Consider the following 26,367-nt stretch of genomic DNA (forward strand, 5'->3'; position numbering starts at 1 on the left):
GTGTGACATGATTTATTTCATAATATGAGTTGACTGTTGTTGTATAATTTATATTGATACCAACATGATGCGAAGTAATTCATTATTTCTGAAAAAATATTTGTGGCTAGCTAATTGAAATGAGATGTTTTGATTTAAAAGACTCGCTTAGAAGTCCTAACGCAATGTGATTCCTGCCCAGTACTATGAATATCAAAGCGGAAATTCAGTCTGACACGGGTCAACGGCGGGAGTAAATGGTAGCCCGTTGCTTCAATCAGTACCCAAAACTAGCTCTTGGTTGCAAAAAGGTTGGTGACCCCTGCACCAGAAGTTCCTATACAAAGGCCAACAACTTTTTTGGCCTAGAGGGCTTTAGTTCACTACAGTTGAAATCAAAACGAGGGTAAAGAGTAGCATTTTAAGGAGACACTTGATAGCCTAAACCGGTCACCTATTTCTTGCACATCTGAACAAAATGATGTTGAGTCTCCTCATTTACTTTTTACGTCACAATTTCCGGTTGGTTTATGAAGATAAAAAATATTCGGATGGTGCTCAAAATTGCTGAAAGCACTGCTCTAACGTATGAACGTATATAATCATCAAACCAATATTTTATTTGTTTTCAATATATATATGTAGTCTATGTATTATATTATTTCCATGTCTCCGGCAGAGTTGGATCAATTACAATTATTTCAGTTCAATTACATTACAATTACAATTACTTTCATGAATGTTTCAATTACATTACAATTACAATTACTCCATGCTAAAAATATCAAATTACAATTACAATTACAATTACTCCTTGCATGCTTCAATTAAATTACAATTACAATTACAATTGCTGCTGTTGAACATGTAATTAAATAATCATAAATTCAACCGTGCTCCTTGACAACCGTAGCGTCGTAATTAACAGCAATTCAAGTATTCATGTTTCATTCATGATACGCAAATACCCGTTAATTATTAAAAAGAAAAAACGTTTTCGAACTATTCCTAGTCATAGGAAATATTTTTAAGCGACAGTTAACAACCAAAAGTTTGAGCGACTGGCAATGACTAACAACGAATAGGCTGCAAGACGGGCAATGAAACGCAATCAAACGAATAGACAAAACTGAGCAACGCAAATGAAATGTAGCTGTCAAGACGTCAGCGTGTGTAAAATTCAGTAAAATGCAAATGGAAAGAAGCTCATGATACCATAAATTACAATATCTTGTTTCCAGTTAAATTTTTACTTGTTCAAAAACTGCTGGATTGCATTTAATGAAAATTAAGGTGCGAAAAGTTTCTGGCCCCAGTAAATTTCTTCTTGCCGTATAAAAGTTGCCCGCAATTGAAAATATTCTTTCTGACGGGGCTGATGTTGCTGTTAGCCCCAAATAATCTTTGGCCAAGGCAGCAAGCGTTGGAAATTCTTCTGACTTCTTCTTCCAATACATTAGTGGGTCGCCAGCTATAGGATTATCAATTCTGCTGCTTTTAGCCGGCTCAGCAGTTCGCTTCTCGGCGTATTCAAACGTGAGTCACGTGTTGAGAATCCATCCGTTGGTTAGTAAGCTAATAATTGTATACAATGGCAGCCGAGTACAGCATAGCGGTAAAAATGAATAAAACTTCGCCCGCAAGGGCGCAGTCAAGGGCTTCCGCAAATGGATCCATCAAATTCCTTGTCGACATTTAAAGAGAATGCATTATAAGTCAATTATTTTATGTTGTGCTTGTCAGGTCTCAATAGCAATTTAATGTAATTGAAATTGTAATTGAGCAAAATTTTTGTCAAATTACAATTACAATTACAATTACACAAAATAAAAATGCTTCAATTACAATTACATTACAATTACATTGAAAAATGTAATTAATTACATTCAATTACAATTACAAATTACAATTGATCCAACTCTGGTCTCCGGTAATTATTAATTTAGCTACATTTACTGCTCTTATCCAAATCGAAGTTATTTTGAAAGTCGATGGGTCAAATTCGTCAGAAATCCTAATATCTTTTGAAATCAAAATTCGTACCCATCTCTGCTTTGTTTATAAGCAACTAAAATTTAGTTGTTCAACGCTATGCAGCACTCGGCTTTTAGTAAGAAAGGGGCTTCGAAAGCAACATGAAGCATTGTTCCTGCGGTTTCCCGGCAACGCTATTCCCTACATGTGTGTGAATGATGTAACGAAAATATTAGTCTCATATCGGTAACATTTCTATACCAGTTTCTGTAACAGGTAAACTGATGAACGTTACCGGGAGCATATATTTGAAATCAAGTGGTGGATCTGTGATGACAGAATGTTGACGCTTTGGCTACTTGGATAGTGGATTACATAAATACAAAACAAACATAACGTATTGGTAATAAATATCCGTATATCAATTAGATCGTAAGCCCTAATTGAATTCTTAGTCTTAGAGCCAATGATGAAAATATCACACAAGAGTAGCTTACGATATATCGCAGTAGGAGGTATATCATTGAGCGTCACTTGCTCAGATGTTCTGTCATTTCATCATAATCTTCTGTTCTACTTGATACATAGAAACCACGTTTCCAAAATGAACTAGGGGTTTCATAATTAAGATGGGAAATCAATTATTACTACTCCGAAATCATTTCTGTAAACATCATACTGAGAGTAAAAATGATATTTGTTATTAGAGGAAACTGCCGCAACATAGATATGGAAAGAGATCTTAAAATATTAATGACAATCCGTCATTTCAGTGTTGGAGATAACTTAGGACATGTGCGAAACAGCTGTCTGGGGATGTTCAACGTGATATCAAATGTAGTTCAAAATTGATTGAGGAATTTCGCTTCATATATAAATTTAAGGCGTTGCCACGCTATGATGCAGTGATCCAGAAAGACAGTAAAAATTCAAAGGTGTATTGGAAATTTAAACGGGAGTCGGTTAATCCATCAACAAGTAATTTATGTCTGCATTCAAAACCAATGCTCCCTCTAATTTTTGACGAGTCTGCGCACACTCAGCAACTCGCTGCGCAGACCCTTGGACAACAGTGCGTAACGACTAAAAAAAGGTCATCACTTCGGAATTTTTGTGCGCAACTTAGATTTTCTGTGCGCAGAAAACGTGTCAGCACTGCACATTTGCGCACGTGCGCAGCTTAGAGGGAACATTGGTCACAACTGTGATTGGCGGTGGTGTTATAAATCTCATGCTCAAGTCTGTAACATCCAGTTTAAGAGTTCGCAGTTACACTTGACGCATGCCTCCACATTGTAAAATGAAATGTCATTGTAGGTCGAAATTTAGAAAATCAAGTATACAGCTTACTATGGACCCGTTGATGCGGTTTCGTACTGGAGTTTTATTGCTCGCAAATTCCACTATCTCGTCACCGTACGATGGTAATCAATTTGCGACCACTGACGAAGTCATACAGAGGCTTTCCGACTTGGAATATCGGCTCAGTTTGAAAATACTACAGGAACATGGTAAGCGTATGTATGAGCAATGAGTATGTACGCATGCGTTTTTGTGAGCATAATGTTCAACTTCTCATTCGAGAAAATACTGGTCTATGTCAAATCCCATTTTTATGTAATAAGGAGAGAAACAATTCGAATATTCTGAAATACCATCAATTTATCTTAGCGTTATGCATATCAATCTATATCAGTGGTTCTTAACTAGGGTTGCCATACGTATGGAATTTCACTGAAAAACTGCGTCCGGCATTTTGAAGGCTTGAAGTAGGATCAAAAGTATTTCGTAAATCAACATAAGCAATATTATTTTCAAGCAGATTTGAGCTTTCCAAAGTTTTTCTTCGAGATGCGCGCGAGTTAATGCCACGGATATTGATATTCGTGCGGGCACCAGGCACCGCCCTTGCAAAAAATGCAATCGAAAAAATAAATAAAATAACCATCATTTGCTGAAATAAGTCTAATTGTAATCGCAATTATAAGCTGACGGTATATTCCTAGAGTTGGTTATGGCCGATCGGATGCTTCAGTAACAGACATTGGTTCCAAGTCTTATGGTCGTTTGCCTTTATCTGATCGCGATGGTGTTGGGCGCAATCAGCTTTCTAGGCCGCAAGTAAGTATTGGCAAACTGAAATTATTTTGGTAATCAGCATATCAAGTTTCGAGCTGAGCCACGGAACATTTTCAAGTTGGAAATGAGGTAGCGACCATAAAAGGCTGTAAATCGCCGGATGTGCAGCCTGCCAGTGAATTTTATAGTAGCCAAATATATGGAAAAACAATATTATTGACATAATTCATTCATAAAATTCAACAACCAGATGCATATAGTAAGTGCCCAAGAAGTTACATCGAGTACCCAATGGTGGTCGCAAGATCAGTGCATTTTTTGGGCGGAAGCGGGGCTGAAAAAATGTTGTTTTGGACCTGAATAAAATACACAACCACACCGACCTAACAATACAGCAGGGCTGTCAAACACAATCCCGACAGGCCAGACGGCCCGCCACACGATTTCATCCGGCCCGTGAATAAATTTAATGCAAATCCTAGAAAGTAGCAATCACCAGAGCTCACGTTACAGATGGAGATGTCCCAATTCATGACCTATGTTCCACTCCATTCCTGTATACAGTCAATGGGCAATGCTTTGCCAGTGTGACGTCATATTGGCAGATAATGTAATATGCCTCATTTTGAATCCGCTAGTGAGCGCCTGAGAGTGTCCGGAATTTGCTTCACAAAAATAAGGTAACCCTATTCTTAACCGGTGTTGCACGGAACACCAGAGGTTCCACGAACCAGCCTGAGTGGTTCCAAAGGAGGTCAAGGCAGTAGACACACAAATCTGGCCAAACTCATACATATGACTTCTGATGACACGCCATGGTAACGTGCGGACTTGGAAAATTAGAAAATGTTCAGCTTTTCCTGATTAGATTAGAATTAGAATAAGAGCTACACAAGTTCATTATAAATTAGAGTAGAATAGGAATTAAAGCTACCCAGCTTTTGGAAATTAGATTAGAATTAGTATTAGAGCTACACAGTTTTTTCAAAATAAGATTAGAATTAGAACCACTGAATTCGCAAAAAATTGGAAATTGAATTAAATTGTGAATGGTAAATGAATACAGCAAACATCAGTTCATATCAAATTATACAGTGCATTCCCCGCCCATGAGAATGGTTAACGTCTGTACATCAAGCTTGGCTCGTTTTTACCGTGCCCTGGCTCGTACCGAGCATTGCCGTATGCAGCGGGGCTTGGTTTAAAAATCGAAACATCGGCTTTTCGAAGTGTCGGTTGTATATCCTATCTATATTTATTGCAGTGGATCTTAACCGATATTCCATCGAGCACTAGGGGTTACCTGAGCCAATTTCAGGAGTTCCGTGAGTCAGGAGCTCAAGACACACACTTGACCCATACAATAATTTGTGTTGCCTACATTTGGGCCGTTCAGAAGTCGAATGGTGAGTTTGTGACCGTTGTTGTGGTGATACGTCCTGTGCAATGGCGTGTGCATGGCAAGCTAGGATTCGATATCGAATCTCTGCCCTTCTAAGCCCTTAGCCAATTATATCTTCAATATTTATATAATCATTTGTACACAAGCAAATGGTATCACGCTTTCATTTCGATCGAACAAAACGATGAAACTGTAAGCCTAGCATTTCTGAATGGGTATGTATAAAAACATTCAGTTGTGCTTTTCGCGTCGAAGGCTTTTTGCACCACGGCGATTTAGACATTTTGATCAAAATGATAGCATGAAATGTCATGAAAATACAAGATGAGTACGTAGCTAAATGTATTTGAAAAGGAATAGCAGATTTGCAATGAATTATAGTGATTTTGTTTTTATTGGAAATCTCATTTTATTGGTTTTGCTCGTTTACCACTCTGTCGATGCACAGCTCCTTTGCGCACCAGCAATCTATAGTAATGTAATTTCGATGTGTATTGTGGTATATTTTATTTTCATATGACTCAGAGAAAATTTGGGATTCCGTGAAGGAATGCAGATTGGCGTAAGGGTTCCACGAGATAGTAGGTTAAAGCCACTGGTCTAGATATTAAACATTATACTAATCGTTCTGGAAAAAAATTTTATTACCTTGATCATCTCGTGTCCAGGTAAATGTGCAATTGAATGGGATGGTATCAGATTCTTCGCCTTATTTTATCATCACAGCCAAATGAACCAAGAAGCTGCAAGATTATCTTGGAAAAACGAGACGCTGAGCTTGCTAATATCTATGCGGAGGATCAATACAAAGCGATCATCAAATATCTGAAACCGTATATCGCTGTCAGAAATGATGAAGCAATTTAAATTGGAGTCAGAACTGGAATGACATACGAGCCCAACGTACGAAACTTTTTTTTGTAAAAATATATATCTACAATCGACAATCATCAATCGGCAATACGTACGTATCTGTCGCATCAATTAGTCATTCAATCCCCGTTATCACCCACTTGCATGTGTCCAGTGAAGGACACAATGGATTCACCAAGCCATCTGCAGCAAACCCCACTGACAGCATAAATCACACACCTCCTCCAGCATAAATCTCTAACGGCAATAGAGAACATTCTCGAAACCCATGGTGCCAGACACGTCACGCGGTTTGCACGAAAATTCAGCCAGATAAATAAACCAATCTTGAAGACAACCAGTAAATTGATGTACTATATCAGTTGTTCTTAACCTTTGACTTTCTTCAGCGCCCCCTTCCAAAAATTGTTTGAATCTGGCGCCCCCACTATTATAAGGATTGTAGTAAAAACAAGGGGTAAGTGGTCAAAGATCCGCTTTTGGGTTGGGACTTCGCTATTAGACCACTGGACTAATTTACGGTCCAATTGTATGTGCTATTTTCAAGATCAAATCCAGGTTGTTACAACAACCATCGGGTAATGCCTACGAGCTAATATAATTTGGTTCGATTTGGCAATACGGGGAAGTTAATTGTATTGGGTTTTGTTTTATTGTTTTGTATGACTACTTAATCATCTGAGAATGTGGTAGAGATTTGCTCACATTAAATTTAGTCCTGCACCCTGCAGAGGATATGTTCTGCTGTAGTGACAATGTTTGGCATTTAAAAAATATCAAGACGAACCTATGATCTCGTTTAACGGACGGAAATCTCAACGTTTGTCTGAAGCTTAATCTCACCAATAATCAACAAGACTACAAACTGGCATTAACTGCAAAAATTGTGCATATAGTAGATTCACACTTTCATTGTTGTGTACAATCGTTGGTACATTTCAAGTTTCGGAAGCTCAAATAAGGCAGTCAGCTTGATTAGTATACTAGTATTAGACATGGGGTGATTACTTCATGAATATAATCTATTGCGATTGCAATTACCTATGAATCACGCTATTACGATTATGATTACAATTACAGCAAAATCAGGAAGTAGTCGATTACGATTACGATTACATTGGAAAAGTAATCACGATTACTCACGATTACATAATTTTCTTCGAGCTTCGCGATTTAATGTCTCTAGATAGCTTGATTTTCAAATGCATGCCTCCCCCCTCAAGAACAAAGCATGATTTATAGGAATAGGCATTTCGGTGCCGGTCATTACCGCGTCATAAACACGCCAAATGACATATATGCAGTTTCGGCTAACGTCCGACTCCACAAGGTGTGCTACCAAAGACCTTGGCTGGAGCTATGTGTCCTATGTATATACTCGCGCTTGGTGGGCGTGACGTATAGTCCTGTCATTCCAATCTCAGCCCCACAAATTAAATGTCTTCATTCCTTTGTGGGTGCGTCGGGTGACATTTAAATTTGTGTGCGCGTCTCACGACACTTTTTCTTTTAGTCTGCTGCGTTTGGGCGACTCTACAATATCTTTTGATTATATAACAGACGGGAGGTAACGAGTCAACAACATACAATATTATAATAATACCAGCATACCAGAAGTTAAAATTATCAATTACGTGCCCCCATCTCTTATACAGGTAAATCTGACCATCGCGGTCTGTGAGGGTAATAATATAATACAATTACCCACATTATTGACGGAATGCGGTCATCAACTTGAAAAAAAAAACAGGACATGCGTATGGGGCCCAAGACCAACTTTTAGAGCGCGGGGGGGGGGATTGCTGCTTTAGTCGTGATTCTAGCTATACACAGTCCACGCTTGGGCTGGTGTAGAAACGGGTGGCTATGGCGGCAGCCTCGAATATTATGTAAGGATTACATAACTAATACAATAATCACGTTTTCATCCGGATATACAATTATTAAATCGTATTCGATGCAAACTTTATGTTTAAGCACAAAGACCAAAATAGTATTTAATGGATATATTAATTTATTGTAGTTAAATAGCTGTTGCAGTCAATCAGATATCTGAGATCGATCAAATTCGTCAATTACTTCTTTGAACTCCGGCTGCATGTCTGATGCAGAAACCCTTAGTAAAGACTACTCGTGAACATAAATTATATTGAAATGCAACCTTGTCATGTTAATGTTTTCAGGCTGGAAAACTTGGATCATCATTATGTAACGCATAGAATTCGTCAATGCTTTCATATCCTAATTGCACTTTTAGGATAGACACTCTCTGTGGGCTGCTGAAAATCCAGTCGCGGGCCGGCTTTTAAGGTGATGCTTCGGCTCCAATAGACTGGACCTGACTGTAAGCGATCAACAAGTCTGAATGTGGCTAGTGACAGAAATTGACTTTGACTTCACTGCTATATATAGCACGTAGGCCTACGTACGGCATCATCTAGTCACTAGTGGAAGGATCCCGCTATTACCGTGTTGTTCTACATCATAAAGCAGTGGTTCTTAACCTTTTTGAGATCGCGGACCGGTAAACCATCAAAAATAAAAATAACCCGAAGATAGTTACAACATACGTATGTAACTCAAATAAAATGTAAACTTCAATCAATGCTGATTTTGGGTAGTAGGGGAGATGTGGTACCGATGGATCAAAAATTGCAAAATGATCTCTGGCCCTCAAATCTTCAGCCGAGAATGGCAGATCTTTTGCTGTCTCAACACTTCGATACAAGCTCTACCTATCGCGGATATTTACATGAATATCCGCCTTTTCAAAAAAATATTTATAAACGTTTAAAATTTGTTGCTCGAACGTGTCATCGGTCCCCACCCGGTGGGTCCAACGGCACACGACCACTGGACCTATGAGACATACGCTCAAAAACTCAAATTTGTTAACTTGTTTTGTTGTGTACTATAAGCTAAGCTACAGCAAGCCAATGAAGAATGTTTCGTTGCGACCTTCAAGAATAAAATAGATTATATCAACTGAAATATTGGCATAAAATCATGTTTTGATATACGCCTAAACTTCCAAAATTAATGCCCATGTACATATTTCCCGCAAATCGACATTTTGACTTTCAAATAACTCGTAATAGCGATAAAACACCACAGGTACCTATGATTTACAGCCTATATATATGTAGGCGAGTTTCTGTTGTTAAGTGATTAGTTGGCCCATCTATTTTGCTTGATTTGGCTATGGTACCATAGGTCCCCCACCCCATAAATATTGTAATTGACTTGAAAACAGTCCACTCGAGGATGATATTGATTAAAAAATATGTGCCAATATATACCCTGATATAAGCCCTATACTTCACATCAAAAATTATGGCGGGTTTGTTAGTCTGGAAGTTGATATAGAAAAATGCAAATGTCGATCCAAATTCACTTTACACCCCCTAAAACGTAAATCATTCGTCACAGACCCCATAACTCACGCAGGTCGGATTTTTTTGCATGTGAGGAAAGATTCTGTCAGCATGTAACTGTAGACAAATTCACGGAGTGTAATCATGGAATTATCATGGAGAATTTTTCAAATATTTTCGGTCCCAGTGATCCATCGGTACCACATCTCCCCTACATATTTAGGTGTGATTCTGTTGAAGCTTACGCCAGGCGAAGCTCGCGTAGTCCCGCTTAAAGACCACCAACTTGATCGTGATTGCTCGGTGTAGTTTGGAAAGAATGAGAGTGATTATGATTACTATTTTGCAACAGCAACACAACTACTTAGCGATGTGCGATTGGAATGACGTCACACGCACGGTATTGTTGCAACCATATCAACGTAACGGATATCTCTATTCAGGCGACGACATAAAACTCCAAATCAAAACAAGGTTCCTCAACTAGAACAATGGTCTACTTCTCGATATTGTTTGACGTTTATATCAATAGGGTGACATAAAGGTAGGCTATACGTCGCAGTTAGTGCATCGACATTATTTCACCAGGCTAGAAGTGATTAGCGACAGAATTCAGAGATATCATGTGATGACAGTACGTCACGTGACGTACCAGTAGATTTTGGCTCGTTTTGTGGCGATTTGCACAATATTTGACAGAACTGTAATTGGATGAGTAATATATTATTTTTTGTTTAGTGAATATAAGCAGAAATTAGGGGTTTGCCGAAGGCTTTCAGACTAGTGTATTGACTTGTTTGTAAAAGTAGATGAGCACTGCAGGGTTCGTATCATAGTTTGACGAGACTTTTCATCATTGGTTTTAACTATGACTTCGAATACTTATGGAAACAATTCCTACCGATGGATGTGAGACTGTAAATTGGTGGTCAGTATAACATATTTGTACTAGGCATTAAGCGACCAGATTCAGATATAAATGGAACACATTAGTGTATAGTGCAGTGGTTCTTAAAGTGGACGCCAGCGCTCCCTTCCCCCTGGGAGCTTTCGCGAGCCTGAAGAGGGCGCTGGTCGACAGGGGAGATGCTGAGAGCAAATGGACGCGGTGTAGGCTTAGAAGGCAACCGCTCCGTAGTGTTGAAACGGTTGATCAATAAAGCGGCTAAATATGCAGTAAAACGTCAACGCGATTTACTTAGTGCAATTTACAGTCGTCCGTTCAACGAAATGACAGCCTATATAAATTTACAGCAGTACACGATACCTAGCAACCACTCGGGTCACATAATGCCACAATCCTGAAGTATATATTGAGGTTTTGAACGTCGTCAAATGTATCAACTGAGGCAATCGAATGATATAATAATCCAATAAAATCAACGTTTCCCGTCGCTTTGCGAACAATTTCGACTAGGACTCACGAGGGAATATTAAAAGGGTGTACCACGACAAAAAAAGATCGAGAGCACTGACCTCTACATCTTAATCGAGCATCAATTCTGGTGATTCCAATTCATAAGTGAGATATAATGTATTTGCCCATAGTGCAGTCATACGCAGTCAGTGCGGATGAACGTTTATTTCCAAAAAAGTGCAAATGGGTCTCAAAAAAGTTGAAAAGCACTGCCTTTTTACCTGCCCATTTGTTTAAAAACAAATTGTATGCATTTTACATCATGCGATCAATTTGGCTGACATAACCTGGCGGAAGTGCGATAAATGAAATCGAAATCATTAATATAATTTTGTAGAGACACACAACCGGCTCCTGCGATAGCACGAGCAAACTGAGATCTAGATCGTGTCAAACATACTATCATAACAGGTCTTCCAAAACATCCCGACGAACTTGTCAACTTGATCTCAGTGTCACAGACATTGCGAAAGACTTCGCGTTGAAATTCTGTCCCAATATCAAGCACTGTTGAACAGTTATTATTTACGCGGTGGAAATATGTCAGTAGTATCGAATTTTACAAGCTGAAGTAACAATAAATAACCATTAGTCAGCATATGGTTAGCAATACGTTTTACATTAAATTGTCAGTGATATTGTCGATACTAAAGGTGTCCCTGTATTGGGCTGTTATGTACATCAGTGAGGATATATAAACAGTTAATCCTAGGGTTACCGTATTTTGGAAATCGGAAAAGAATACACTTTTCAAAATTTCCATACTCACAATACTGAGTAAAATCCTGCGAAAATGGTAATTTATTCCCGACTTATTGGTTCCTTGACTAAAAATTACAAATGAAAAGTCAACTTTCCGGCTCAACTCCGGAAATACCCATTTCTAACAGGTTCTTCGTTGTTTGACTAAAAAAGGTCGTTTTTCAGGCTCAAGTCCTGAAACGCGCGTCGGATCGTTACTTGGCCGCTGATTTCCTATTTCTCAGTCCAATTTCCGCGTAATTTAACCCATATCCTCAAGAAAGAAAGAGGGGAAATTTTCAAAAAAAGAGAACATTTAGGCGTCCTTCGGGGCACTTTCGAAAAGGTCAAAAAAGAGGACACGGTATGGCTTGCTTGTGGTGTTCATGGTGTTTGTCGACTTATAACACGGCCCACTTAGGCTTTTCGCAAGACACCGCTTACGCGGATGCCATGGTGAGGAGGAGCCTAGATAAACCTCCAGCACTTAAAAATGGGAATTCTGAAGTCGACCTCGGTCGAACTCGAACCCGCAACCCGTTGGTGTTGCAGCCACGGATTATGCCACTGCGCTATCTCGTGACGTATGGTAACCCTAGCGAAATTTATATAGTAATCGATGGACGTGAGCACAATGATTCGAGTACTGTAATTTCAATCGAGTATTCTTTCTGATGATTCGAATTCATTAGTGAGAGATAATCTAATCGCCTACTCAAATCATACGCAGTCCTATAGCAGTATACGAAACACGCAGTACAAAGCAACAGAAGGTTGCGGAAACGACATTTATGTGAAGTAGGAATAAACATACAGAAGTGTCAGAAGTTGAAATTGAATAGGTATGGTTGAAAACACCAAGGATTATTATTTAATTTAACGTTGAATGGACATTATGTTATTGGTGGCCGCGTACCAGACACATATTTAAACTTTCACCGTCCTTGTGACGTCGTTATGAGTGATATTCCAATATTCGCCACTCCACTCGAAGCCAAATATTCGATTCAGACTCGAATCAATGAGGTATATTCGATTTGCCAAATGAAATGCAAAAAATAAATATTTGCATTGACTTCATCATATATCACATGCAATAAAATACCGCTTTGGTACTCCGCAGCCGAAATTGATACCTTTCGGGAGTATCTGCGTGGTAGAATCGTGTAGGGATCAAATATATTACACGATCAAACCGATAAAACTCCGTTTTGTATCCTCTATCTCTTCCCGGCTTACACACAGCGCATGCATCGTAGCCTAGAGCTCAGCACAATTCAGCGCCACCTATAGCATCGACAATATCGCTCACATTTTACTGAAATTCGTTACAACTGACATATTTCCACCGCGTGAATAAGTGTTCATCTGTTCAATTGTTCCTGATCTTGGGACAGAATTTTAATGTCAAGATTTTCTCACTTTCCGTGACACTGAGTTCGAGGTGATAAGCTTGTCGGTAAATTTTGGAATACTTGCTATGTTTGACATGATAGGGATATCAGTTTGTCCGTGCTATCGAAGTGGCCGGTTTTGTGTCTCTATAAAAATTATTTTAATGAATTCGATTTCATTTATTGCACTTACTCCTAGCGATGTCACACAAACTGATAGCATTACGTTCAACTCGTACAATTTGTTAATACACACATTGTTTCCAAATAATCCGAGGAGAGCTATTACAAATTTGTGAACATGTGACTATCTATAAGTCTCGAATATAACCTGCTGATCTACCATATAGCTCAGTGCTCAGGAACGATTGTCCTGACTTGATGTTCAGAAAGATCCATCATGGAGTTTAATTAATATTTGTATGTTCAGTTTTTGTCTGATACGCTAGCTAATTGGTTCTAGGTTATAAATACCATGGCAGAAGGAGGTCGTGGTCACAATTCTGGTGTCGCTGATGTCATGCCTTCATCATCCCCTGGGACAAGTGGTTTGTTATGCATGCAATATTTGAGCTCAGACTATACTTAATATTCATATAAACACTAACTATATCGAACAGTTTTATATAGGAATGGTGTAAACCGCGGAAGGTTCAGGTTCGTGTGAACACGAACTTTGAAAAGGTTTTGTGCGTACTCGAACGTTGAGCCTTGACGTCACGTGACGTCCTATTGATAAATCCGACCCTAGATTTCAGTGAAGTGATATATTAATGTACCTAACGACGACTCAGGCCAAATTATCCCACAAATGCTGAAGCACGTGCTGACTTTCCAAACCTCACCATATATATACTGGTGCAAGCAAATGATATAATACTCCCATAAATTCAATCTCAGTAGTCGATTCGCCAACGATTTCGACGAGAACTTGTAAGGTAATATAAGCTCACGCCCAAACAGTCTAGGCCAGTCCGGATAACGTATTTGGCATCTTACTATTGGTACATTGATATTGAGCTGAGTGTAAAGCATGCCGACAAGAAAGCATAATGGTGAAGCGTCCTGCTTCGTGATCGGTAGGTCGTGGGTTCGAATCCCGGCTGGGTAAGACCAAAGACCTGCTTAGTAACACTGGCATCCTTGACTTACCTGCTTGGCGCTCATGCAGTACTAGCAGAGCATGAAGGGGTGGCACAAGACTTAGAAAGCCGAACAAGGCGTTGTCTGCACCTTCCTTGTCCAGCGGCATATGCACATCATGCACTTATCATATGCACGAATCATGTGTATGTGTATTATGAGTCGGTGTATATGGCGCAAAAACAATCGCATGGATTCGGTTTTATGATGCAATATACATATCCAATGAAGATGGATCCCGTACGCTTGATATATTTTGTACACTAGACAAAGATGTATTCTTTATATCCATTTCATTGATTGATCCAATAAACATTATTCGCGGACTACCTGCATATGGTGTATTCCTTCATGATGTTTTGTGAAATAGTGTACAGCTCACGGCAGATTATCACTAGGGCTGGGCGCAATGATTCGAGTACTCGAATCTTAATCGAGTATTAATTGTGATGATGATCAAATGTGTGATCAAATGTGTTTCAGGATACGCAGCATTGGCTGAAGGTGAAAATGTCAATGTGCAGTTCACAAAGAGCTCTGTTACCGTTGTGGGTGGAGATCAGGTCGTTTACAACATGATCGGTGTTGAAAGTAAAGCAAGTCATCCAAGGCAAGGTTAGTATAAAGCTTTGCCATTCAATTCGGAGCCACGATTAGGGAGAGTGATTCACGTAAACGTACGTTCCAATCACAAGCCAAATATTAAAAAAAAAATAGGCACACGACTAAAAATAATAAGTGTAATAGTGTTGAGAGGCATTGATCTGTAGGGGAGATATACCTGCTCTTCACTTAAATACGGGTTTCCCCCACATTTGAGCAAGTGAAACAGTTACATAGGCGACACTTAAACATGAGACTTTGGTACCTCAAAGCTGACCCATTATTAAAACTTTAGCATATTTTTATTACGATAAGCCTAAGATTCCTGGGGAATTGACTGGCATTTCTGCAACTCCCCAAAGCTAACAAACGGTCGGTCCAAGAGGTCCGCGGACTCCACTTCATGAACCCGTATATATATAGGCGATCGATCGATCATCTTGGGATGATATTATAAATGAATACAGTAGCCTATATGAGTAGCAGATATAAATATAATATATGATATATATTCTTTTATATTACGAGTGTCACTAAGTGATTGGTGTAAGATCCGGAAATAACCACGTTTAAGATCAATGTCTCTTGTGTAGATAATCATGTTAAATGCGGTTGAGATATTTCATAAGAGATGTCGTGTTTTTAGTAATAAATCATTTTGAAACAGGTGATAAGCAAAGGAGAAACAAAGACTGGTGGAAAAGTATCCGACGAAATGTTAGCAATTTTTTTAAGCGGTCATCAGCATCATCATCAAGTGATCAAGATGGTAAATATGTGTTCAGGGCAATTCATTGTTCTTTATGTATATCATCGAAGTGTAGGATGTATCCACTTCAACACCGCAATATGTAGGCGTGGCCGCGTGGCTGCCGCAATGAGCAGGTCCCAATGAACAGATTGGTCTACTATATTATTATTGGGCTAGCGGCAGGACTGATAATTATCTTACTAGGTACACTGAGTTGCGTATCTATAATCGTAGCATCGTAATCCATATACTGCAACAAGCTTTCGTTGAGGTTCACGCCATCTGGTTAGTATACTTAACCGAGCGAGATAGTTTATTGGTGATGCGTCCGGATTCTCGATCGGCAGGTTGTGATTTCGGTTCCCGGTCGCGTCAGGGTAAAGACTCGAAAACTGGTATACGCACTACGCAGCTATCACGCTAGACTGTCAGCATCCACGGATTGCATGACGGAGAAAAAAACCGGGGGTGCAGACTTGGTGACCTTTCAGTTGTATCGCATCTTTGTCGTCAACGCATCCTGGATTCTGGATTATTCAGACCATTGGTTATCGAACTTTTTAAACACCTTCATGATGATGAAAAACTTGGCACCCCACTCTGTCGTCATATCAAACAAATTTTACAGCTTGTAGCCTACTTTATAGGGCCACCGTTGTAGACGACGCTTTATCTGCTCATTGTGAATCATATTAACCAGTGCTTGGGGAACCGTTTTCGACGGTAGAGACATATTGGACAATATTTTCAATTGTAATTCCCAAACAGCCATACATGCCAATCAATTGTTACGTCAACATTTACATCCGTGACGTATTGGTAGCACCAATATATGGGATTCGTGGTGTACGGATATTTTTCTGCCCACATGGGTGGGAGCCAAACATGTTCACTACAGCAGTAAATACCCACCGTGTGATACGACAATAACGTGGGGTTTGCGGAGGAAACTGAGGCAGTGCCTCAGATGTCGTCATGGATGAGTGAAGAAAATTGTGAACCCTTCAATGGTTACTGGTACTTTCTATCGATGTTTATGAATGACTAGTTTTTGAACATTTTTATTCCCAAAATCTCGAAATTTTCATTTTTATTGTTCGTAAACAAAGCAAGAATGGAGAGGTTAGGCTAGGACAAGGCTAGCCCTCACCTATGTGCAACAGCGCAAATCATCGTAAATAGCTTAGAATTTAAGATCACTGATCCAAGTATTGATCAACTTCTAAAATATTCGGCGTAACGTAATGTTGCGTTACACACCTACATTTTTACTGCGGTGCTAAAAAGCTACTAACCAATCAAGAAAATGGACAGCTATGGCGTTGTTTTTATTTTTAATTTTTAATTGTGAACGTCACTTCCAAGACATCAACTTAAATTTGGCGATTTTGAAAAGACGGTGGTACGAGCCCCTTACTCTGGATACCCCACTGTCTTGACCTCTCAAAGACATGTTTATGCTTCCACGGGAATAATTATTCTCGCTGTCATGAAAATTTACCAACGAGTTGCTGGAATATTGATCAAATAAGTAAAAAATTGAAAATGCCTCAAAGAGCCATATCTTATACCCAAAATATCCATATATGGCTCGCGAGCAATAAGTTTCCGGCCAACGAAAAACGGTCAAATGAAACAAACAGATTGACCTAGCTTAAGCTCAACGTACCGCAATATTCTAACTGAATCACGACTGCTTAGGCATTGGTTTTAATATCAAGAAGCACATGACGAAAAATTGTGATTTAGACCAGTGCTCTTCAACCTTTTTCGTGGTGCGTCCTTGTAACGTCTACTGGAAACTCGTACATCACGGACCACATAACACGCTGACTCCGTAGTAAGCCTAACACAGGGATGTTCACTGTTCAGCCTTTTTGGTATTCACGGCCGTATTTGGATTAAATATATAGCATAAGGCCGCATTCCGGGAACGACCCGTCATGGGTCGGCTATATAGACGTTATGTAATCCTGCTAATAGGCTACTGGAAACTTCGCGCCCCGGAGAGCCCTTGTGGGGTTTTGCGCCATCACTGATTTCCTGCGTATAGAAGCTTTTAACTGTACCAGCAGAACATCCCACAAGCTTGCTATCTGTGCTCCGAAATTGGGAAGATAAATGCTAGGAAATGTTATCTTGATGCTTCTCCTTATCGCGCAGATTGCGAAAAATGTTTCCACCCGGAAAATTAATTTCGTCGATACTATTGGTTATTTCATACATTACTTTCAAATATTTATCCATTTGTTTAGCCTACGTGATCAGAATAAACAGTGGAGCTGATGGAGGGGCTGTCTTCGAAAATTTTGGACACAAAATTAATGATGTTGCATCTTCCGATTTTATTGATCGATCAAATTTATGACGGTGTCAGCATTGTATGTCCTGGAGTTGAACCAAAAGTAGAATCTCTAAATTTATGAACAGATCACTGCTCCCTGATTCAAATCTCCATCCAGTTCGAAGAATCGGGAGAACCGACTTTTATCCCCAGTTTTGAAAATTGTGTATTGAGCTTGACCATCTTATGAAATGTCGCCAATGTTTCCGACCCGTGCACAATATCAGCGAATCGACGATTGGTTGGATTTGAATCAACATATACAATATCTCCATATCGTCACTATATATTCAAATACCAATAGTGCGTTTAGGCTTATGATCCCAATTTTATATAGTACGGCCCGCGAGAAAAAAAGTTTGCCCACCCTTGCTCTAGGGTGTACCAGATGCGGCGTACTGAGGTGAAAAATATTCGCCATTATAGGAGGAACCGATGACAAGCAATCACGATAAATAGGCAAGTTTACGTTTCGGAACAGGTCTATAGGACTAGTAATTACCGCCAATCATTATTTCCACGCGTGTCGTGCTTGTATTTATACCCTTGTGTTATACTCTCTATCGTATTTTCGTTTAACTGCACTCTGGATCGTGACCGTGTCGCCTGTCCTAAAGTTGTTGTTCTGCTGATAATATTCTCAATTCATACTGAATCTTCGTCGTATGAGTTATTGTTCGAATAAGATCAAGAGCATAACAATCGGTGTCAGAATTCGAGTAATGTAGGGGTCCAACTCGAATAGATCTATTCCGTTGAGTTCGATGAAATGTCTGTATCATTACGAAAACATAGTTGCTGCGCTGCGCCTACCGATAATCAACGTCACCCGCAAATTCGCTACCCGACATCGTACACTTTGAATTGTTGGATTGCTCGATGGATTAATTTATTGGAATGAAAAGATGACTCACATATTCAATATAGTTTTCAAATCCAAAAGTTCTTCCAAAGCAATTGCGAGGAACACTTTGTCAATTACAATTTCAAATTACAAACATAGTAATGTATATTGCCGTTTGTAAGATAGTTTTCTGTAGAGAAAAATAATTGCCCATTCCTGCCATAGGATACACCGGGCTGAAGAGTAAGCGAAATCCTTCCTGATGATACAATCAATATCCACTGCCTACAGGGTTGCAGAACGGAAGGCTAAACGGGGTATTAGTTTGATATGCGATCGTACCGTCATATATTTGTATTCGTAACAAACCGTTTATAATAGTCTGTGTTCACGTGAGCATGAACCTCAATGCAGGGCACTTTTGAAAATCCATGCGCGGTTTAATTAACATATAAGTAACGATAAACTGTATCGATCCGTACATATGAAATGACTCTTTATTTCCGTTTCAGGCATTATATCCAGAAATCTAATACGAATTACCAACGAAAATACCATGAAATTGACGGCTGTTGACATCCTTTCAGATTTGAAAAGCTTCAGCAACCTGACTTTGAAGCTTTCCCGCAAATGCAAGAAATCGACGTGGAAGATTATTACAAAGGTCGCTATAACAATTCCAGCACGCAACGATCTCAGAAGTTAGGTGTCCATAATCAGCTGACAAAGGAAGTTGGGTTTTTTTGCCAAGAGGAAATTAAAGCAAAAACGATCGGAATTGATAACGTAATGACATCCATATGGCAAAGAGAAAATGGAAGCTCGCTAGAAACAGTTGGAGTAACCGCCATAGTGGCATCTGCTGGATCTGGAAAATCCACACTCACACGCAGAATAGCAAGACAAGCTCTCGGTATATCTACTGGAGACGATGTCAAGTATCCACCATCTTACGATAAAAAAATGGTGCTTTATATTGAATTGAAGGATATAGAAGAAGTTCGCGAACTTAAACCGTCTCAATTTCTATTTGGGGGAATGTATCAAAGCGAAGAGGAAGAAGATCATGCATTCAAATGGCTATATAATCACCAGTCTGATGCAATTTTAATATTTGACGGGCTTGATCAAGCAAGCTGGAGGTTTTATGAAAAGAGTCTCCGAAACATAGGAAACCATGAAAAAGCAAGTTCCTGGACCGTCATGTATAACATTCTATCCCGTAATATCCTCCGTCACGTGAAAGTTTACATAGCATCACGCGAATTCAAGGTTTCGGAGTTGCCGGCGATGGCGCGACCCGAAACCATCATTAAGCTGAATGGTCTTACTTTAGAAGATGCGCATAGGCTATTTGTCTTTTTACTCAAAGAGAATGGTGAGGAAATATGGCAGAAAATTGAATTCATGTCACCAAGACTGCTGAATTTGATTTCTGTCCCAGTTTTCTTGATTTTAACTGCAATTGTGATGGGAAGGGATCCAAGTAAACCTCCTCCGAAAACATTAACAGAACTGTACAAGAGAATCGTATTAGCTCTGCAAAGCGTTGAGAACATTCGAAATAGGACACAAATTTTATCCATCGTCCACAAACTTAAAAAAATGGCATTTCAAGGTATGAAAGAAGAAAGGGTCGTGTTCAAAGAGACCGACTTGATACAGTTTGGAGTGTCCGCAGAGGATATCCAAGATTTAATGACGAAAGTTCCAGGGAACAATCTACTCAGCCGACATTTGATGCAAGGAGATTTCATATTCTTCTTCTGTCATCAAAGCCTTCAAGAATATCTGGCAGCGATCTTTATAACAGAAATGAAGTTTAACGAGTTCTCTCACTTCGATTTGGAACATCTTCATGAAGAGCGATGGTCCGTTGTGCGAAGTTTCGTGGCAGGCATCGTCTTCTCGAAATCAGAAAACGATCTTTACGAAGGTCAGATATCAACCATAATACTATGTTTATAATTTTTGATTTCCCTCTACTGTAACCTCAACGGGATTTAAATTCGAATTCGACCGACGTCAACTGCATATCGTCTCGATAATTTCTTACGTAGGGTATCTAATCCACATGGGCATTTTCAGCGAATGTGGGCACTCATTTAGGAATAATATCGTCGTGGTGTTCAATGATTATCAATCTCAAAACACCGGCAACGTGCTGGAAAATGATACTAATATACTAATTTTATACTAGGAAGTGAATTTTAAGAAATCAAATTACGTGGCTGGATTAAGTATAAAATATTGTGGGCGAGATAGTGGACGAACACATATTCCAATTCGCTGCAGTAGAGAATTCGACTTATGTATCTTTTTCCGTAGGACGTAGGTAGAGTTGAATTGCGAATTTCAAATTCGAGCGGGTTCCACTTAATTCGAAGACAGGCTTGCAATTCTCGTGTTTAGGTTACGGACTGAAATATAAACAATATTGTGTTCGTTTTAGCACAAGATGAGTGATTATATCGGAACAATGACGATCCATGCCATGAAAATTGAGAATGGACTTAAACAAAGACATTCCAGCTCCATTGTCGTTTTTAATTGGGTACATTCACGTGCATCTAGTACAGCGGTCGGGAGCCTATGGCTCGTGAGCCATATATGGCTCTTTTGGGTACAGGATATGGCTATTTGATAATTTTTTTTAAATTTTGTACCTAATTTATCAATATTGTAGCAACTTGTTAATAAATTTTAATGAAGGATAGAATAATTATTCTCGTGTCAGCATAAACATGTCTTTGAGAGGTCAAGACAGTGGGGTATCCAGGGTTAGGGAATCGTGCCGACCTCTTTGCAAAATCCCCGCGTTCAAGTGCTGTTACACCAACGACTAATACCACTCGCGAATTCGGTCTAACCACAAACGCGCGCCTATAGCAATCTTGGATTGCACGATACCCTGATTGACGAAAGAGAATAGAAGACATGGCCACCCTTGTTGAACAATGCAGTTTTCAAGTACACATTGTCTTTCTTATCTATGATGAGAAATAAAATGACTTGGAATTGACATTCGCAATTACATGTTCAAATTAAAAACAGCGCCATAGCTATCAATTTTCTTGATTGATCAGTAGCTTTCTATCACCGCCGTAACAATGCAGGTGTGTAACGGAAGATTCGGTTACGCCGAATATCTTAGAAGTAGATCAATTCTTAGATTTTCAGAATCAGTGCGACGATTACATTTGATTAATATCAGTGATCATAAATTCGAATTAAGCTATTTACGATGAGTTGTGCTGTCGCAAGTAAAGCTTAGCCCATCTGTGTCCCATCTGTGTCTCATCTGACCCTTACCTCTTCTTCCGCGCTTTATTTCCGTACAATAAATATGAAAATACCATTATTTTGGGAATAAAAATGTTCAAAATCCAGTCAGTAATAAACATCGATAGAAGATATCAATAACCCCTGCCGGGTTCACAATGTTCATTCTTTCATCCCTGACGATATCTGAGGCACAGCCTACCTTGCCTCTCCTTACCCCACGTCACTGGCGTATCACACATTGGGTATCTACTGCTCTATTGACCATGTTTAGCTCCCCCTACCGACTGCAGAAAAACAGCGCATACTGCGAATCTCATATATTAATGCTTGCATACGCCAGGGATGTTCAATTGTGACGTAGCAGATGATTGACATGTATGGCTCTTTGGGAGTTACAATTGAAAATATATGGCCAATATGAATTTTCGGTCGAAAAAGGTTCCCGGCCACTGTCCAGTACAGTGTTTCCCAACCCTTTTTCCACCCACGTACCACTTCGAGGTCTTATGCAGTGCTCGCGCACCACCTACATAATTTACGCACGCCGTAGGCGATCAAAATGTTTTCACTATTTATGACGCCGTAATCGCGTATTTTACTTATGTGGGGTGTAATAACTAGGGCTATTTTTTTCGTAAATATCTGAGGATGTTGATATAAAAAACTTAATTTTTACCAACTTTTGACCTCACGTACGTAAATTAGGTGTTTTCGCTTATAATGGTAAAATTATACTACTTATAATCATTGCTGGTTAGGACTGTCTGTCCTTACGAAGTAGTTGGGCCTGAAAAAAGCGTTTTTGATTTGAAAACTGACAAATTTTGACATGAAAATTTTTTATTTTAATGATATCTGGCTAAGTAGTTACACCGCTTATTATGGTACAGTTAATTAAAATTTGTTGCAGTATAACGAACGATACTTTCCTACATTTATCGGGTAGCAAGTGTCTGTCCTTACTAAGCATCTTGCCAAGAATAGAGAAAAATCGTTCAACAGCAGTAATTGTTGGCTGACAACACTGTGTTCACTGCCGGGGATACACCATGTTGTTTCATTCTGACAATGCTGTCGCCCATCACAATTATCCATCATGCGCTTCTTGATAAAATAGCCATGCAATGCCCTAGCAACCTTTCTTTAGTTAGGATATTGCGGTACGTTGACCATAACACCATGTCAATTGTCAACCTATTTGTATCGTTCGGCGGTTTATGATCGACGATCAGCAGACAATGGGCCATCTACAATGGCAGGCCTATAAAGTAGGCTACAAGCTGTAAAATATCAATATCTACGATACAAATGAAATGGAGGGGTCAAAAATTTGTTTTGACTTTGTAAACAATTTTCACGATTTTTTGACTTAATGCTTCAATTTTGTCAAAAAAAAATCGCCCTGGTAATACCAAATTCTATTAAACTAACAGCATTATCAGCCCGGTTTGATGAAATGCATAGAATTGTTTTTTCACCGCTAGTCTAAAAACTTGAAAAATTTCAAAATCAACCTCACCTGAACTAATAACTTCCTCGGTCGAAAAAAAAAACAGAATCTACTCGCGTATCACCTGGAAGACCTTCGCGTACCACTAGTGATACGCGTACCACCGGTTGGGAAACACTGGTCTAGTAGAACAGGTTGGTACAGACGAGTTGAGCAGAAAAAGTGAAATTGCTCGCGAAAGTAAACGGAAACAAAGATGATCTCGTGTCCATACTATTATTTGGCCCTGAAAGATAACGATATATACGTGAATCATGAATGTTTAGTGTTGACGTAGGTATGTCAAACTCAAGTTGGTCGGCGGCCGGATTCAAACCTTAGAATTGATCGCAGGTCAGAATAGTCAAATTGCTCCAAATTATAGAGCCCTATTCTATCGATGCAATGGAATTCGTGGAATGCCGATGATTGGTCGATTGAATACAGTTATATAAACTGCTAAAACAGTAACTTTAACGACGATGTACGTTGGCATATTGCTATGATTGCTATGTTTTTTGTCGCAATCAGGCAATAGAGCTGTGTATATAAACGCAGAGCTGGCACTTTAGTTCATCAATAACACTGGTCAATACATATTTTTAGGCTGACAAAGTAGAGTGGTTTTGGGGGTTCTGAAGAGCACTGATTCCGAATATGACCTTGATTTTTTCAAATTGGCTCTTGTTGTGAAGATAACCCATGGAGCTATTTTGATCGAATCCTCTCATTTTGGCGGTAATGACTAGATAGAAAAATCGACTTAGTCGTACTATAAAGTTTAGAAATTCAATCTACTTGTTATTTTTACACACAGAAGACTATTTTAAATCAAAATACAGCAACAGCACTATATTTAGTGGTAAAAGATTAATCATAGTTACAGACTTTCACAGATATCATGTACATAAATAAACTCCAGTCTTGTATATAACTATTTACCTAGATGCTCAAATAACGTGGCATTAATTCAATCAGTTCTACGTCAACCACCTATAGTAAATTTGAAATAATCAGTTGGAATACAAGATTATTGATATCTTTTAAATTGAAATTGTTTTTTGTACTATTTTCGCCTGTAAGCTATTTAGTGCAATTTCTCGAAAGGTTCCTGCAATGGTCTGACATAATATGTTCAATATTGTACATCTCATCTGCCCTGATATCTTTCTTTTGTTGTTCTGATGTCTTGGTAGAACATCTCCCTTTGCTAATCAACAAGATGATCGGGAAATATATCAAGATGACTGAACAGGAAGTGAACTTTTATGCTCATGTTTGTTACAAGTTTTCGATATGCAGATAAGAATTTTCGGACCAACTGTTTGTAGCTGGGTGCATTGTGATCATCTAAAAAGTTTTATTTACTACATATTAGGGGAACTTACATGTTGTCAACTCCTTCCTAATGTGAAATTGGAATCTTTCATCGGTATACTAGGTATACCCACTTTGTTAAATCAGTGGAAAATTATCCATCTACCAGTCAAAAGAAATGAGACACATATGAGTATTGTAGTTAGACCTTTCAAGGACAAATTTTATAGTTCTATACTCCTCTTTAATTTTGGTAGAATGACCAATTGATACAGGAGAATATGAATTTCCGTTGTGCAAAAGTACAATTTTTAGGCTTGACAAACTGCTTTTTGGACAAACAAATATTTCATATCATACCATGTTAATATTGATAGAATGACTGAGAATGACATGAGGGTTCCTTATAGTCAATTAGTCATTCATGCGTAGTATGAAATTAGAAAAAACTTGATTTTCTTCCTACCAATTGATATATTTAAGGGTAAATATGGTGATTTTGGGCATTTTTAGGGGTATAAATATCTTCTGCCAGAGAGCCAATCTGGCAAAACGAATGTGATATTCGTAATCAGTAACCTCAAAAACCCCAGAAACGGCTCTCAGATGTTCTGCCTAAAAAATAATTTTGTTGACCAGTGTAATAAATCGCGATTCCGGTTTTTCAAGGAGTCGAGGAGCTGTTACGTCATAAGCGAAAATGAAGTGCGCCCACGGATATATATTTGCGTGATAAACCGGTACACCGGTTTCTAACTGGCGTTTTCACTCTGCAAATAAGTATATTTTGGTCCATTTCTCCATAACAATCTGTGCTCAGTGTGCACTTTTTCACTCTTGGGATTGGGTGTCAATGACAGCTGCTTGTTACTGAAAAAGGCGATTTTTGTACTAACAACCGAAAGATGTTGACCTAAAAGTATAAATACTGATATTGTTCGAGCTGAAAAACCTAAATTTGACATTATTTAGACCCCCTTGTTTGTAAATTAGGCGTCTTCCCACATCATGTTGGAATAGTACTACTTATCTTTATTTCTTGCAGGGACTGTCCGTCCTACGGAGTACATCAGCCAGAAAAAAAAAATTGACTTCAACGCTGACAAATTGTTACATTGAAAAACCCAAGTTTTACCGAAATCTGAAGCTATGGAGAATTTCTGTAGTGTTACATCACGCAATATGGTAGAAATAATTTAAAAAGAAATTGTAGTACAACGAAAATACTTTTCTATATTCTCGGGTGGAAAGTGTCTGCCGTTACTAAGTAGCTTGTCAAACATGGAATAAGAACGTTTACCAGCATCAGTTGTTGGTTGCCAACTCTGAAATTGTGGGTAGCCTACAGTGCTGGTGAC

The 26,367-nt window shown here is 38.9% G+C and overlaps 2 protein-coding genes across 2 annotated transcripts in view; both read left to right on the top strand.

The window, feature by feature from the left end:
* The first annotated feature begins 3,277 nt into the window (after nt 1-3,277).
* The window catches only part of LOC145443696 (uncharacterized), a 116,151-nt gene continuing 93,061 nt past the window's right edge, over nt 3,278-26,367 (top strand). The window contains exon 1 of the mRNA XM_080321641.1: nt 3,278-3,464. Within this exon, the coding sequence (XP_080177767.1) occupies nt 3,305-3,464 (160 nt within the window). The 5' untranslated portion in view covers nt 3,278-3,304. The remainder of the gene's footprint in view (nt 3,465-26,367) is intronic.
* Nucleotides 19,436-26,367, top strand: part of LOC145443509 (uncharacterized) — a 61,023-nt gene continuing 54,091 nt past the window's right edge. The window contains exon 1 of the mRNA XM_080321469.1: nt 19,436-20,854. Coding sequence (XP_080177595.1) covers nt 19,549-20,854 — 1,306 coding nt within the window. The 5' untranslated portion in view covers nt 19,436-19,548. The remainder of the gene's footprint in view (nt 20,855-26,367) is intronic.

This window comes from Botryllus schlosseri, chromosome 1 (genome assembly GCF_051294905.1).
Source record: "Botryllus schlosseri isolate E-star chromosome 1, Bs_hap1, whole genome shotgun sequence".
Classification (NCBI taxonomy): domain Eukaryota; kingdom Metazoa; phylum Chordata; class Ascidiacea; order Stolidobranchia; family Styelidae; genus Botryllus; species Botryllus schlosseri.